At 44.2% G+C, this 15,759-nt stretch overlaps 1 protein-coding gene across 1 annotated transcript; it reads left to right on the forward strand.

The window, feature by feature from the left end:
• The first annotated feature begins 6,806 nt into the window (after positions 1 to 6,806).
• Positions 6,807 to 10,365, forward strand: LOC140592647 (uncharacterized). The gene is made up of 8 exons (XM_072716520.1): positions 6,807 to 7,257; positions 7,424 to 7,652; positions 7,760 to 7,990; positions 8,186 to 8,327; positions 8,409 to 8,555; positions 8,674 to 8,900; positions 9,022 to 9,149; positions 9,791 to 10,365. The coding sequence occupies exons 2-8, from the start codon at positions 7,489 to 7,491 to the stop codon at positions 9,991 to 9,993; spliced, it is 1,242 nt and encodes a 413-aa protein (XP_072572621.1). The 5' UTR covers positions 6,807 to 7,257; positions 7,424 to 7,488; the 3' UTR covers positions 9,994 to 10,365.
• The last annotated feature ends 5,394 nt before the right edge of the window (positions 10,366 to 15,759 follow it).

A 15,759-nucleotide genomic window follows, 5' to 3' on the forward strand; every position in this document is an offset into this window, starting at 1 on the left:
GAAGGTGTCCACCGATCTCACCCATCTTACCAACAGCAGCGGGTGGCTCAGTGGGCTAAACTTGTGTGCTTGTAATCAGAGGGTCGCTGGTTCGAACCCAGCTTCGGTGGGTACTTGAGCTAGGCAGCCCAATGTGCACAGCATACTCTCCGTAAAGCAAGCTGGGGAGATGTAAAGGCATTTTCCCCATGAAGGTCAATGAAGCTTCTATTATTATTATTAAACCAGCCATTCAGACGGGCTCAGGCACTCCTCCGGAGGGTTCATTAAGGGTCCAAAGCATGAAGTGCTATGGAACCTTATTGTTTTTATAATTATTTTTCTTCCCTAAAACTGAATGCCCAGCCTAAACCGTAAGTCCTAGGCCGACCAAATATGGCAGTAAGATGCCTATTGCTACCCACTACTCAGCCCCTCCGACCCGTCCCAGTCAGTCAGAGGGGGGCACCATTGCGCCCCACAACACGTTTTGGTCGATATCTCCTGTCCTACACTTAAATTTTATTGCCAGTCAAATTCACTATGTCGTGCCAAATCCAGTAACATATAGAACTTGGTTCTCCATCTTTGCATTTTTGCATGATTTATATTTGTCTGAAAACAGCTTTTTTCGTTAACCTCCTAGGATTTCCAGCAAACCTACATAAATCTGTTGTCATTCAAATCAGGAGACAGTCCTTTTAAAGATTTAGAGAAAAAAATGAAACTTTTGGTAAGGTATGACCACCAGCCACACCCTGACTGTACTGGTGCCACGTCCATTTCAATCCGACAGCTACATCTCAGGCATGCTTCAGCCAATCATTACCAAATTTCTAACTCTGATGAAGGGCTGAACTGCAGAGAGACCCTCCAAATTTCGTGTCGATCGGTCAAATGGGAGCGTTATAGCCACTGTCCATATACACTCACCTAAAGGATTATTAGGAACACCTGTTCAATTTCTCATTAATGCAATTATCTAATCAACCAATCACATGGCAGTTGCTTCAATGCATTTAGGGGTGTGGTCCTGGTCAAGACAATCTCCTGAACTCCAAACTGAATGTTAGAATGGGAAAGAAAGGTGATTTAAGCCATTTTGAGCGTGGCATGGTTGTTGGTGCCAGACGGGCCGGTCTGAGTATTTTACAATCTGCTCAGTTACTGGGATTTTCACGCACAACCATTTCTAGGGTTTACAAAGAATGGTGTGCAAAGGGAAAAACATCCAGTATGCGAAAATGCCTTGTTGATGCTAGAGGTCAGAGGAGAATGGGCCGACTGATTCAAGCTGATAGAAGAGCAACTTTGACTGAAATAACCACTCATTACAACCGAGGTATGCAGCAAAGCATTTGTGAAGCCACAACACGCACAACCTTGAGGCGGATGGGCTACAACAGCAGAAGACCCCACCGGGTACCACTCATCTCCACTACAAATAGGAAAAAGAGGCTACAATTTGCACGAGCTCACCAAAATTGGACAGTTGAAGACTGGAAAAATGTTGCCTGGTCTGATGAGTCTCGATTTCTGTTGAGACATTCAAATGGTAGAGTCAGAATTTGGCGTAAACAGAATGAGAACATGGATCCATCATGCCTTGTTACCACTGTGCAGGCTGGTGGTGGTGGTGTAATGGTGTGGGGGATGTTTTCTTGGCACACTTTAGGCCCCTTAGTGCCAATTGGGCATCATTTAAATGCCACGGCCTACCTGAGCATTGTTTCTGACCATGTCCATCCCTTTATGACCACCATGTACCCATCCTCTGATGGCTACTTCCAGCAGGATAATGCACCATGTCACAAAGCTCGAATCATTTCAAATTGGTTTCTTGAACATGACAATGAGTTCACTGTACTAAAATGGCCCCCACAGTCACCAGATCTCAACCCAATAGAGCATCTTTGGGATGTGGTGGAACGGGAGCTTCATGCCCTGGATGTGCATCCCACAAATCTCCATCAACTGCAAGATGCTATCCTATCAATATGGGCCAACATTTCTAAATAATGCTTTCAGCACCTTGTTGAATCAATGCCACGTAGAATTAAGGCAGTTCTGAAGCCGAAAAGGGGTCAAACACCGTATTAGTATGGTGTTCCTAATAATCCTTTAGGTGAGTGTATGTCTAAGACCCACCTAGTCTAATTCAGCTATAATGAGTTACCAGATCAGGTAGGAAGGTGTCTACCGATCTCACCCATCAAACAACAGCAGCCGGTGGCTCAGTGTGCTAATCCTGTGTGCCTGTAATCAGAGGGTCACCGGTTCGAATCCACCTTAGGTGGGTATTTGAGCTAGGTAGCCCGATGTGCACAGCATACTGTCCGACGTCAACTGACCTGTTATGCCTGCACTAAAAGCATCTTTATCCTAATTTCTGCCATCTCACCAAAACCAGTCCTCCTCTGTCCTACATCTCCTATCCCATTAGCCTGACTTTCTACTACCCTGGCCACAGGTTCTCTGCCATTGTTCCTCTACTTGTCCTACCTGTCCTATCATCCTAAGCTTTGGACCCTTCTGTAACTGCCTGCAGTTTCTAGTTTTATTTATAACCGTTACCTCTAACTACTCTATTTTCCAAAGAGTTAACCAAAAATCCAGAGTTTCTTGAAGCTTGTAGGACAGAAATTCCAGGCTGTGTGACCACCTGCAATTAAGCACAATATGAAAAGATGGACATTATTCAATAAACCATTCACTGCTCACCTGGAATCATTCAAGTGAGCAAGTTCTTTGACAATGTGCAAGTATGACTACACACAAATAAATTTGCAACAGACAAAGGACTGAGTAATAAAGATGATGTGTGTGATGACACAGTGGCCATCATTGTCTGCCTAATAGTCACTGGTCCCTGTTTTCTACCGGTGCAAATCACAATGCAAAATGCTTTTGCTAGTTTCTAACAAAGAAGAAAATACAAACGGTACATCACTTATTTTCACACCACGCACAGACGTCTTCAAAATAGCAAATTATTTTCCGCTCCCGTCATGTTTTACACGAGGTGTGGCCGGACGCATTGTCGGCGCGTTATTTTAAAGCAGTGAAATGACATACCGCTTTTGATCAACAAAAACCATCTAAAATCAGTGTTGCATTGTTAAAAAGATTTTTAAGCGGCGAGTTTTAGAAACGTGTATGTATGCGGCAGTGGTTAAGGACATGTTACACGCTCGAGCTGCACTATTCTATTGTATCATGATATTTTATTTATATGTGTTTTATTATAGAGTGTCATGAATGCTGGCGGCTTGGGCACGGGAGCGTGGCATGGTGCAGGCACAAAAAAGGGTGGACGACCCACTGGCAGCTCCAGGAACACAAAAACGGGGTTTATTAAACAAAACTGAAAACACTATAAACACAACTAAACCAAAAAGACCACAAGGGGTCAAAAACAGAAAGGGGATTAAACAAGACTAAATAACAAAAACCGAATACACGCAGAACACTGAAAATATCAAAACCAACGACAATCATAGACATAGACAATGAACCACTAGTGAACTAAACACAGGCAGGAACTTAAATAGGAACACTGAACAGAGTAACGAGGCAGCAGGAGTGAGACAAGCAATTAACCAATTGGGGAAGGTGCAGGACAACGAGCAATCAGGAAAACACACAAGGGCAGGCACAAGAACAGGAAACAGGTGGAACTAATTAACTCAGGGAACTGGGATGGGAAAACTAAGACTGACAAAGAAGGAAACAGCATCTACACTAGGGGAATAACAGACAGGTAGAAACACAAGCAGGGGCACATAGAACTGAACCAAATACAAATCACAGGAACTAGAAAAACTTATACCAAAAAACACTAGGGAATTAAACAGGTAAAAACACAGGCAAGGGCACAAGGAACAAAACCAAAATACAAAAACAGGAGGTGGCGGGATTCAAACACAGGACAGAAGGGTACTCAGACAATCACATGCTCAACATGTTGAGCCATGTGGCTAGACAAGTAACAGGGGAGAACAAAGACTAACACAAAGAACAGGATGACCAGCAGCACCTGCTGGTCAAACAGGGAAGGGACACGGAAGGACCACAGCAGGGGCTGACCCTGACAATAGAGTACATCTGTTCCTTTCATTTAACCATACTGTTTAATGAAACACCAAAAGAATATATATACAGTAGAACCTTGGAACTCAAACGCATATTAACACGACCAACTCGGACATTGAACGGGTCTGTTAATTTTTTTTTTCGATTTGTTCCTCGACCGAAATCTTGGAACTTGAAAGTTCCTGTATGGGGCCAGACGCGTTCAACTCTACCAATTCGGGTCCGTCGAGAAAAATCTAACCGCAATTCGCTAACCGAGGTGAAATCAGTTTTAGGTTGGATACTCGACGGATATTCAGATCCACACTCTCCAGACTTAGCAGCGGGGCATCACTCATGCTAGCCGGCATAAGGCGGTCGAAAGACGTCCAGATCAATTCCACAGCCTCGGAGGCGCTCGCGCACCGCTGACTTAGGGACCGTCAACGAATTACTGTCAGACTAATAAAATACTGATTGCTTGCAATAACTTCAATGCAATGGGACCCAGTAACTCCAAAATGAGTGCATATTCTACCTGACATGCACAGGACACAGTGAACTTTACTCGTTTTTAACACTTTATTGCATTTTGCAGTATCATTCTAAAAGGGAAAAGTGGGTAAATAGATTTCTTTCAATAGCTTCTAGACAATGGGAGCTTATGACAACCAAATGGGTGCAAATTATGCTACTACCTCAAGTCTATAGGGCACAGCAACTTTCATTCGATTTTAACCCTTTGTTTACTTGATATGATTTCTTTTTTATACAATTAGGCCTTTTTTTTCAATAGCTCCTAGGCCGTAGGAGCCTGTGACCCAAAGCCTAGTACCAATTGTAGTACTACCTTTGGCCTATAGGACACAGCAACTTTCATTTGATTTTAACCCTTTATTTAATTGATATGATTTTTTTCCTCTAAAATTAGGCCTTTTCTGTCAATAGCTTCTAGGCCGTTGGAGCCTGTGACCCAAATCCTAGTACCAATTGTAGTACTACCTTTGGCCTATAGGACACAGCAACTTTCATTAGATTTTAACCCTTTGTTTAATTGATATGATTTTTTCCTCTAAAATTAGTCTGTCAATAGCTTCTAGGCCGTAGGAGCCTGTGACCCAAAACCTAGTACCAATTGTAGTACTTCATGAGGCCTATGGGACACAGCAACTTTTGTATCACTTCAAGTGCTCTATATGTATTTTTATTGTGAAATTGTCACCCCAATCATGTTCAATGTTAATAAAACCCAGTATATAGCACCTCTAAGAAATTTTCAGAAATTTACTGTCACATCCCATACCTACCCTAGTCAGATGACTAAGTGACTGCATCTGTCCCACTGCCTTTAATGCCTGGATTGCCCCCACATTGTATGTCAATTTCTCGAACACACAAAAAGTGAATAATTTAATGTATATTGTAGCGCAGAGGTACCAGCAGGCAGCGCGGCAGATTGGACTGATACCAGGCTTGTAAATAGTTCTCCATAGTGATTTGTGTGCAATGTAAATGTGCAGTGTTTTTATGTCACATATAGTGTTGAATGGTTATTGTGGTACATAGCATGTCGGTGTGTTTGTGCCCACTGTGTATATTAGCAGCGATGGGCATGGTGGGCAGTGCGAGTGTGCTGTCAGTATGAATGGTATGGGTGCAATAAGTGCCACCAAGTGGCTAAAATCCCAAACTGGTTCTGCTTATCTTTACAAGCAACGTGGCATGGTAACCCATTTTTAAAACATTAATGAATCAAATTGTTTTTAAAGCACCTTTTTCATGTTTTAATGATTATTTGGACAAATAATGATGATAATAATATACAAAATCATGTACTCTAGTGTTACTTTGAAGTGCAAATCTTGACCTTTAGCAAATTGTACAGCACAAAAAAAGCAAATTCCAGTATAGCGTACACATTTTCTGCAAAATGATGGAACCTGCTGGCTTTTTTGTATTAAATTAGAAATAAATATGTCCCAATATGAAACTGATCACTGTTTGAAGTAAATATTTAGTAAAACTGATAAAAACATGCGAACATGACATGTGTAACGGGGTGTGCCCGAGCAGAGAAGTGGGTCAGAACAGAATGATAGACAGCTGCAAAGAGATCTTAAAAAAAAAGACTTTTCCTTTATTAATTTCCTTTTAAGCTACCAGCACGACACAACGCAGCACAAGCCCATACATCCTCTCACGGCAGAGGCAGTCCTCCCGACTGAGCCACGCAGGACATATTTAAAATGCTAGGCAATACCATTGATCACTCCCCAATCAATCAACGGTCAAACAGAAGTCTTTACTATTTTAAACATTTTGCCTGCACAATATACATTCCAGAACCACTGTATTAAGGCATAATATTATGCCTTTATTACTAATCCAATTAACATATCGTCTATAACTAATATATAACTGAAGCTGATGTTTTGCAAAGCCTAGCTAAGCTCAAAATAAATAAATCGCAGGGCCCTGATGCATACCTGTCAAGTATCCCGTTTTGGCCGGGAAAGTCCCGTAATTTACCCTTCTTTCCCGCCGCTCTCCCGTATTAGTATTTTCCCGTAAATCTCCCGTATTTTAACCTGCGTTATTAAAAAAAAAAAAAAAAACATCCCCCCCAAATAAATCTGAGCTCTGTCACTAGCCTCGCGATAACTGCCACCTGCAGTAGCCTACTACAGGTACTGTAGGTGCCAGTTGTCGCGAGGTTAGTAAGTGAGGTCAGATGATGAGTTGATCAGTGACGACAGGGGAAAAAAAAGAAGAAAAATCAGACAGATGATGGACGCCAGGACAGAGAAGGAAGGCACTCCTGCCAAAAAACCAAAACCCTCGTGTAAATACCGCGATCAATGGGACAACGAATTTATTTTTCTGAAGAAGAGCAGAGTGGGGGACAGTCACGCGTTTTGCAAGATTTGTAACTGCGACTTTAGCATCGCACACGGGGGAAGGAATGATATATGCCAGCACGACAAATCCGCCAAGCACAAGCGCGGGCTAGAGGCACAAAAACATGCCCAGGCGATGTCAGCATTCGTGACGAGAAATGCCACTGCATGAGGCAGACCAGGTCACAAGTGCAGAGGTAAAAATGGCAATGCTGTGTGCCAAAAACAACATTCCTTTCTCCTTCCATGATGACTTCAACAAGTGCGTAGCTGACATGTTCCCGGACTCTGCTATTGCAACTCATCAAAGGTAAGTTAGCTATATAACGTTAGCTACCTATCTTACTGCTGGGCTACTGTAGTTTGCTAAAACGGTATAAAATGGGTTTGAAATGTGTTTGAATATTCTAACATTTGAGCATCAACCCATGGCATGCATGTTGTAGGCTACTAGCTAATTACTGGACACTCAACAGGTGCTATAGCAGCAGAACTAGAGGATGAGTTGGCCAAAACATACCGATCTCAGCCCTTTTCACTGATGTGTGACGAATCAAACAACAGAAAAACAGACAAAGAATTCGTCATCCTGACTAGACACTACGATGAGGCCACTCTGCAGGTCGCTACAAGATTCCTGGAGATGCCTACATGCAATGTAGGAAATGCAGAAAATCTGTATGGAAAGCTGAGTGAAGCATTAAGGTAAGGGGAACTGCACTGTGTTGTTGACATGTTTAGTAGATTGGATATAATTACAACCTTACATTTTGTCTGAGACGGTTTGTGGCATTGTTTCCTGTTTCCAATAGAAAAAGAGGCATCCCATGGGATAATCTGATTGCCTTTAACTCTGATATTGCGAGTGTTATGAAAGGCCAACATAACTCGGTCATCAGCAGACTGAAGACCAGCCAGCTCCACATCCAGGACCTTGGCTGCATCTGCCACCTGGTACAGCTGGCCACTGGCTGTGGCATCAGAGCAGCCCAGGTACCGGTGGAAGACATCCTGGTGGGGATATACACCCACTTTGATAAAAGGTAAATGCATACATATAGGCCTGCTATTTATCTCGCCTAATGTTGTGTGTGTTACAATGTAACAACATTGCATGTGGCTAACTCATGAATAAGGTAGCCTAGTAGACCTGCAGTTCATATTCTTTACACACACACACACACACACTCACTCACTCACAATTCCAACCACTAACAGAGTAATTTTCTATCTCTCAGTGCAAAAAGATGTGAAGTCTACAAAGAGTTTGTAGACTTCACTGATTCAGACCACCTGAAGCTCCTCAGGTATCGCAGCACAAGATGGCTAAGTCTGTTAACCTGCATCCAGAGGGTGCTGAACCAGTGGGATGCACTACAGGTAGGATGGTAACTCCACTCAGCAGATATCTACACAGTTTACTATGCAGTTTACTATATCCTGTATCTCTGTGTACTGTAGGCCTACTTTAACAGTCATGAGGAAGTAGAGAGGAGCGTTAAAGTGCGTGATCTGGCAAGCCATCTGCGTGATCCAATCATGAAGACCTACTTCCTGTTCCTGAGTGCTGCCCTTAAGCCTTTATCTGAATTTAACATTGCCTTCCAGGTGGGTGTCAATGATATTGAATGAATTAGTGAATAATAATATATAACTAAATGTTTGTGTTTATTGTAGCATTCTTATTTCACTGTTATTTTGTTGTGACCATTGATATTATCTGCAGTCAGAGGGAGTACAAATTCACAGACTTGAAGAGGAGATGTGCATGCTGATAAAGAGGATCCTGGGCTACCTCATACCAGCCAGGGCAATCGTGGGTGTACCTCTCAGGGAGGTGGAGTATGGAGATGGACATCAGTTGGCTGATGAAGATCTCTTTATCGGAGCAGACACAAAGGCATTCATGAGAAGTGCTGAGCTCCCTGTGTCAGCCGAGAAGAAAATCTTTCAGTGAGTGTATTACCCAGTAGTTATATTATGATATCATCTTTTGACAGTATGAGAGTATGGGCTGTAGTGTGCCTAAAAATATTACCACTAATGCATTTTTTTCACTCTTATGCTGTTGTAGAACTGCGAGAAGCTTCTATGAGGCAGTGCTTAAGAAGATGTTCTCCTCCTTTCCCCTCGACCATCCACTCTTGAAGGACCTGAAAGTGCTGGACCCTGCAGCTCGCCTTAACATAACTCCAGGGACAGGTAGATAATAGAAACAGTTTCCAATAGGCTTTATGCCCAGCTCCACTACTTACCCTAGCAACCACCCTAGCAATGGTCAGACACACCTGGATAAATTAAATATAAGTATGTGTAGTGTATTAGCAGTAACCTTATAAGAGCAGAATAAATATGGCTATGTAATATGAACAATGTATGAACAATATGTACAGATATGTGCAATGTAGTGGCAGTATCATTATAGTAGTAGTAAGAACAATACAGATATATGCAGTGTATTAACAGAATATATTACAGAAAAACTGAATAAATATGGATATTTAGTATGAACCATATAAACAGATATGTACAGTATGTACAGCTATGTGCAATGTGGTAACAGTACCATTGTAGTGCAGAAATTTACAGGAAATAAAGGAGCTGGCTTAAGTTCAGGAAGTAGTGGAGCTGGGCATAAAGCCTATTGATGTTAAGCAAGGCAAGACAATTTTATTTGTACAGGCCATTTTTACAAACAATTTGTCTCAAGGGCTTTACATCGCATCATAACAACATCCTCTGGGGACAGTTCCCCATTGATAACCAAAGAAATAATTGGCACAGTATACTTGATACTTGTTTAGATCTGCAATGTTCAGTCAAACACTTGTTTTACTTTACAGTGGAAAGGCTAGGGGCCCTGTTCCCTCAGTTGAGGCTGAAAGGGGATAAGATGAGGGAGGAATTCACAGACTATCAGGTGACAGATAGCAAGCAACTCCCCCAAGAAGACAGAATCAACAGATTTTGGGGCCTGGTAGGAAAGGACATGAGATTCAGTGAGCTGCCAAAACTTATGAAGGCTTTTACTATGCATTCCCCATAGCAATGCAAATTCAGAAAGGGTGTTTAGCATGGTACGAAAGATTGTTGCAGAGAATAGGATGTCGTTAGACAACAGAACTGTTTGCGCTCTACTCTCATGTAAAATTAACCACTCTGGCTCAGCCCACAAATACACTCCTTCCAAAAGAATGCAAAGTCTGCAACAAATGAGTACAATAAGTCACTAAAAGAGTAAAGAAAAGTTATGTGAAATGAAAAGAAAAACTGTACAAAAAAGCAATATGAAATGAATGAGTGTGTGAATGTGAAAAGAATGTGGAATGAAAATGAAATGTAAAGACAAGCAATGTTAAATGAACAGAAAATATGCAAATACGCCTTTAAATAAATGCTCTTCATATATACCCTTTTGCGTTTTCATTTAGGCTATGAATGTTCACAGCATGTCAATATCAACAAAGGTAGGCCTATCATTGGCTTTATGCACAGCTGCACTACTTCCTGAACTTCAGCCTGCTCCTTTGTTTCCTGTCTGCCATTATTGGACAAACTGATCACCTGGATTAATCAGTTTGTCCAGTAATGGCAGACAGGAAACAAAGGAGCTGCCTGAAGTTCAGGAAGTAGTGCAGCTGTGCATAAAGCCAATTGTAGTTTATAAGTGGTTGACAAGTGGTGATTAGCTTTCTTGTCACCTGTCTTAAAATGTAAGGGATACTGGAGCTTGGTTGGGGTGGTGGGGTGATTCGCGGCGGACGCCGGAAAATTTCCCTTATTTTCAAATCCAAAACTTGACAGGTATGCCCTGATGGCATCTTACCTATAGTGTTAAAAGAGATGAGGGATATTATTTGCCGACCCTTAACTTTAATGTTTCAAAAATCCTTATCTGAAGGTGTGGTACCTTATGATTGGAAGCATGCCAACATAACGCCCATTTTCAAAAAAGGGGATAGAAGTAATTTGTCAAACTATAGGCCAATCAGTCTAACTTGTATAACTGGTAAAGGTATGGAGGCTATAATCAAAGAGAAAATGGTAGATTACCTGGACTCAAATAACATTTTGAGGGATAGCCAGCATGGATTTAGGAGAGGTAGATCCTGATTAACAAATCTGTTGGAGTTTTTTGAGGAAGCTACTCAGGAAGTTGTCATCTACTTAGATTTCCAAAAGGCTTTTGATGTTGTCCCCCACAAGAGGCTCTCACTTAAACTCAAAGCGACAGGTATTTTAGGAACTGTAGCGACCTGGATTGATAACTGGTTAACGGATAGGAAGCAGCGAGTAGTTATAAGAGGCTCAATGTCACAGTGGGCCTGCGTTCTAGTGGGGTACCGCAGGGTTCAATTTTAGGACGACTATTGTTCCTAATTTACATAAGTGATATAGACACCAATATATACAGTAAACTGGTGAAATTTGCAGATGACACCAAGGTGGGTGGTGTAGCAGATACTGAACTAGCGGCTCAGCAGCTACAGCGGGATCTTAATTTAATTAGTGACTGGGCCGACACCTGGCAGATGAAATTTAACATAGACAAATGTAAGGTACTCCATGTAGGGAGCAGAAATATAAAGTACAGGTATTTTATGGGACCTACTGAAATAAAGGTAGCTGATTATGAGAAAGACCTTGGTGTGTATGTTGATGCTTCCATGTCTCATTCTCACCAGTGCGGGGAAGCAATAAAAAAGGCCAATAGGATGTTGGGGTATATCTCCAGGTGTGTGGAGTTTAAGTCAAGGGAGGTAATGCTAAGATTATACAATTCCTTGGTGAGACGTCACCTAGAATATTGTGTGCAGGTTTGGTCACCATATCTTAAAAAGGACATTGCGGCCTTAGAAAAGGTGCAGCGTAGGGCCACAAGAATGATTCCTGGTCTTAGAGGAATGTCATACGAGGAAAGGTTATTTGAGCTAAATCTGTTCAGCCTCAAGCAAAGGAGACTGAGGGGGGACATGATCCAGGTCTATAAGATTCTAACAGGTTTGGATGCTGTTCAACCGAATAGTTACTTCAGCATTAGTTCAAATACAAGAATTCATGGCCATAGGTGGAAATTAGCGGGAGAACATTTCAAACTGGATTTAAGGAAGCACTTCTTTACACAGCGTGTAGTCAGAGTATGGAATAGTCTTCCTGATAACGTAGTGCAAGCTGAATCCTTGGGTTCCTTTAAATTAGAGCTAGATAAGATTTTAACAACTCTGAGCTATTAGTTGTTCTCCCCAAGCGAGCTCGATGGGCCGAATGGCCTCCTCTCATTTGTATAGTTCTTATGTTCTTAAAACATCAGGTAACACAACATTAATTTGATAACAAAAATATCATACTCCACCACCCCTGCTCCAATGAGCTCTCCCACCGTAAAGCGTGACCCGAACACAGAAAAACCTCACTCGTGCACTGGACAATTCCAAGGTATCTGCTGCTGGGCCTCAAGATGAGTGTGTGCGTGTGGGCGTGAGTGTCTGGTTAGTATGCATGTTCTGTATGTCTGCATGTATGGCCTGGGACGGGGGAGCATGTCGGTGATGGGGTGGTGCGGGTGTGGTGGGGTGCGAGTGTTTGGTGAATGTGGGTATCTGTGTATGAATGGCTCGTCGGTGATGCCGGCGCAGATGAGGCCCAAGACAATTCCTCGGGTTGGGGTGGGGGGTGCTGCGGCGGGGCGCCGCGCGTCCAGGCGTGCCTTGCCTGATGCCTGCTGCCCTGCGGCACTATCACCTATCATCCCACGGCCCGCATCCACCTACACCACACATAGGTAATGGGGGGTGATCAGCTATTCACACCCCATCTCTTTTAATTACACGTTAGACACCACACCAAGACATCACACCACACCACACCGAGGGAAGGGGGGGGATGATTAGCCACTCACCCACCCCCCTCATGATTTTAACTGCATTTCAGACATCCATGTCACACCACTCTTTCACATAGGGCCTTGGAGGGCGAGGGGAGCTGTGCAGGTCCTGGGTCAGCTGCTTCGGCAGCCCACATCCTCAGGGGCCATCCACTGGGCAAGTCCAGGGCATCTGCTGCCGGGCCTCAAAGACGAGCAGGTGTGACTGAGAGTGTGTGTATGCATGTTTCTGTGTGTCTGCATGTTTGTCCTGGAACGGGGGAGCACGTGGATGATGGGGCGGTGCGGGGGCGGTAGTGAGGGGATTTGGGGAAGGGAGGGTGCAGGGACTCGGGAGGGAGGGTTGGGGGGGTCGTGGTAGCCAGGGGTGGGGGTGCTGGGTGGCTCTCAGGGCGTCCCCCTAGTGCCCCAGGTGGGGATTCTTGGGGGGGGGGGTGCAGGTCTCCCCGGGGCTGGCGGGGCCCCCGCGGGGTGCACGAGTGAACCGGGCTCCGGGCTCTATCCGTGCCTGCACGGCCGGCCCCTGGGGAGGAACCGGCACGCTGCTGCCTGCGGCCGTGGGGCTCCAGGCTCATGCTCGCCGTTGGGGGGCGCCCGGTGCCTCCCCCCTCTGCCTCCTTGGGCGGATGCGCAAGGACGGGAAGCCTGGGTACCTGGCCGCTGTGGGGCGGCTGGGTTCATGATCGCTCGGGGCTCTCCTGGCTGTCTGGGGGGCCCGGGGCAGCGTTGTTGTGGTGTTGTACACTCATTGGGAATCATTCCATGTTAACATGCACACTCATACATACACTCATAGCATACATACAAACCTACACACATGCGCACACACATACATACATACACACGCACGCATACACACTCTCTCTCCTTTTTGTCTGGGTGTGTGTGTGTGTGTGTGGCTTCCATCCTTTCTTCTCAGATGCAGATACTGGTGCAGCGATATCCAGACCATGTTCCTGTTGGTCTGCTTATGTATTTTTTTCTTTGGTATTAATGTATTTAATTCCAGAAGCAGATACTGGCACAAGCTTATTCTCTGTCATAATGATACCATTGGTTTCTTTGTATGTATACTTTTTGTGTATGCACCTGGATCTTGTTTTTCAGATACAGCAACTGGTGTGATGATACAATGTCCAGTACTAAGATGCAGAAGCTGTCCTTTTGTTACTCTTTCCTTTTGCTCTACTTTTTTTAAGTTGTCATGTATTATTTTTCTTTCTGTTTTTCTCTCTCCATCTGACCCCCCCTTTTTTTCTTTTTTCTTCTTCTTTCTTCTGTCGCTCTTCTCTTTCTCTCCCTCCTCTCTTCCTCTCTTTATCTCTCCTATTTCAGTTAACTTTCCCTGTCGGCTCCAGCTTAATAGCGCAATAATCTAGCGCAATAATCTAGCGCAATAGTATATCTCAAGTAACAAGAGGAGCTTAATCCAAAGCTCCACTTGGCAAAATAAAAGTGTTGGCACAATAAAGCACCCAGACTAATATCCTACTTGCTAAACTGATGGACACGACAGGGGTTAAAAAACAAAGAAGGGGGGGGGGGGGGGGGGAAAAAACTTCCTGACCTGCATTGCGGTTTCCTGGAACACACCCGGAAGACCAACACCAGCAAACCGCCACAAACATCAGTAAGTTATAATAAACCAAAGCATGCCCAAACATCTTCTGTTCATAATCAGCAGAGAAACCGCTGATTTACAGGGACAGACATGCTGCGCTGTCACAACATGTACCCCTAATTATAGAATGAGTCCAGGTCAGGTCGGGGAGAATGTGCTGATGCGACGAGTTGCAGCACCCACCACACGGCGAAACTCCTCGGGATCCCGGCCAGCGATCCCCCAGGCAGACACACAGTCCAGTCCCACCCTCCGGAAATGGCCATCCATCTGCCGCAGCCAGGTGTTATGTGGGAGTCAACTTGGCCTGGTCCAGTCACTTGGGTCCTCAGCAATGAGAATCCTGCGAGCCGGAACACCATCAGGGAAACACACCACATGGCCATAGTGCTGTAACTGACGCTCCCTTACAATGCAGGTATTGTGCCTCATTCGGGACTCCTCTAGCAACCGCTCATTCGATACGAAGTCAACCCAGCGGTATCCAAGGATTCTCCTAAGAGACACAGTACCGAAGGAGTCCAGTCTTCATCTCAGCTCACTGGATAACGTCCATGTCTCACAGCCACACAGCAAGGCAGGGAGCACCAGGACTTTAAAGACTTCGACCTTCGTCCTCTTGCAAAGATATCAGGAGCAGCACACACCCCTTTCCAGCAGCCTCATGACCCCCCATGCTCTTCCAATCTGTCTGCTGACTTCATAGGAAGAGTCACCAGAGACATGAATGTTGCTGCCAAGGTAGGTAAATCTCTTGACAAGGTCGATACACTCTTCCCAATAGCAAAGGAAGACGGTCATCTTGCCGGAGAGACAGATGTTCCATGCACCTACCCGGATGGGCCACCTCAAACTGGGTTCCAAGTGCCGCCATGCAGCAGGCGATGCCTCAGCACCACACCATCTCCGATCCCCAACAGGCCTGACACTATTAGCTCTCTGACTTTTGACTCATCATGAGGTTCCTGAAGGGTTTCCCCCATCCCCTTCATGGTGCGTGAGCAGCAGAGCAGAGAGTAGAAGAGTATCTTACTTGTTTGACTCGAGCAGTTGTGAGTTGTTTTATGGTGGCTGGAGTGCCAATCCCGCCACCAATCCCCAAAAATTGTTTCCCTGCAAGTTTAGCTTGCAGGGCCAGATGCAGTTTAATGTCATACCCAAGAATGAGTTCAAACATATATAAATTAATAGAAAATCAATTTTGCAATCAGTATGGCGATATATGAATTGTTACACAAAACAATTGTGATACATAACGGAATCAATTCTTCTCCCATCTCTACTAAATACTTACTTGTGGGATAAAC

This window comes from Paramormyrops kingsleyae, chromosome 9 (genome assembly GCF_048594095.1).
Source record: "Paramormyrops kingsleyae isolate MSU_618 chromosome 9, PKINGS_0.4, whole genome shotgun sequence".
Taxonomy (NCBI): Eukaryota; Metazoa; Chordata; class Actinopteri; order Osteoglossiformes; family Mormyridae; genus Paramormyrops; species Paramormyrops kingsleyae.

Bases quoted from the DNA above. Each gene is read 5' to 3' on its own strand.
- LOC140592647 (XM_072716520.1), top strand. From the start codon at position 7,489: ATGTGTGACGAATCAAACAACAGAAAAACAGACAAAGAATTCGTCATC. The intron at 8,328-8,408 runs GTAGGATGGTAA...TGTGTACTGTAG, and splicing joins ACCAGTGGGATGCACTACAG to GCCTACTTTAACAGTCATGA. The intron at 9,150-9,790 runs GTAGATAATAGA...TTTACTTTACAG, and splicing joins TAACATAACTCCAGGGACAG to TGGAAAGGCTAGGGGCCCTG.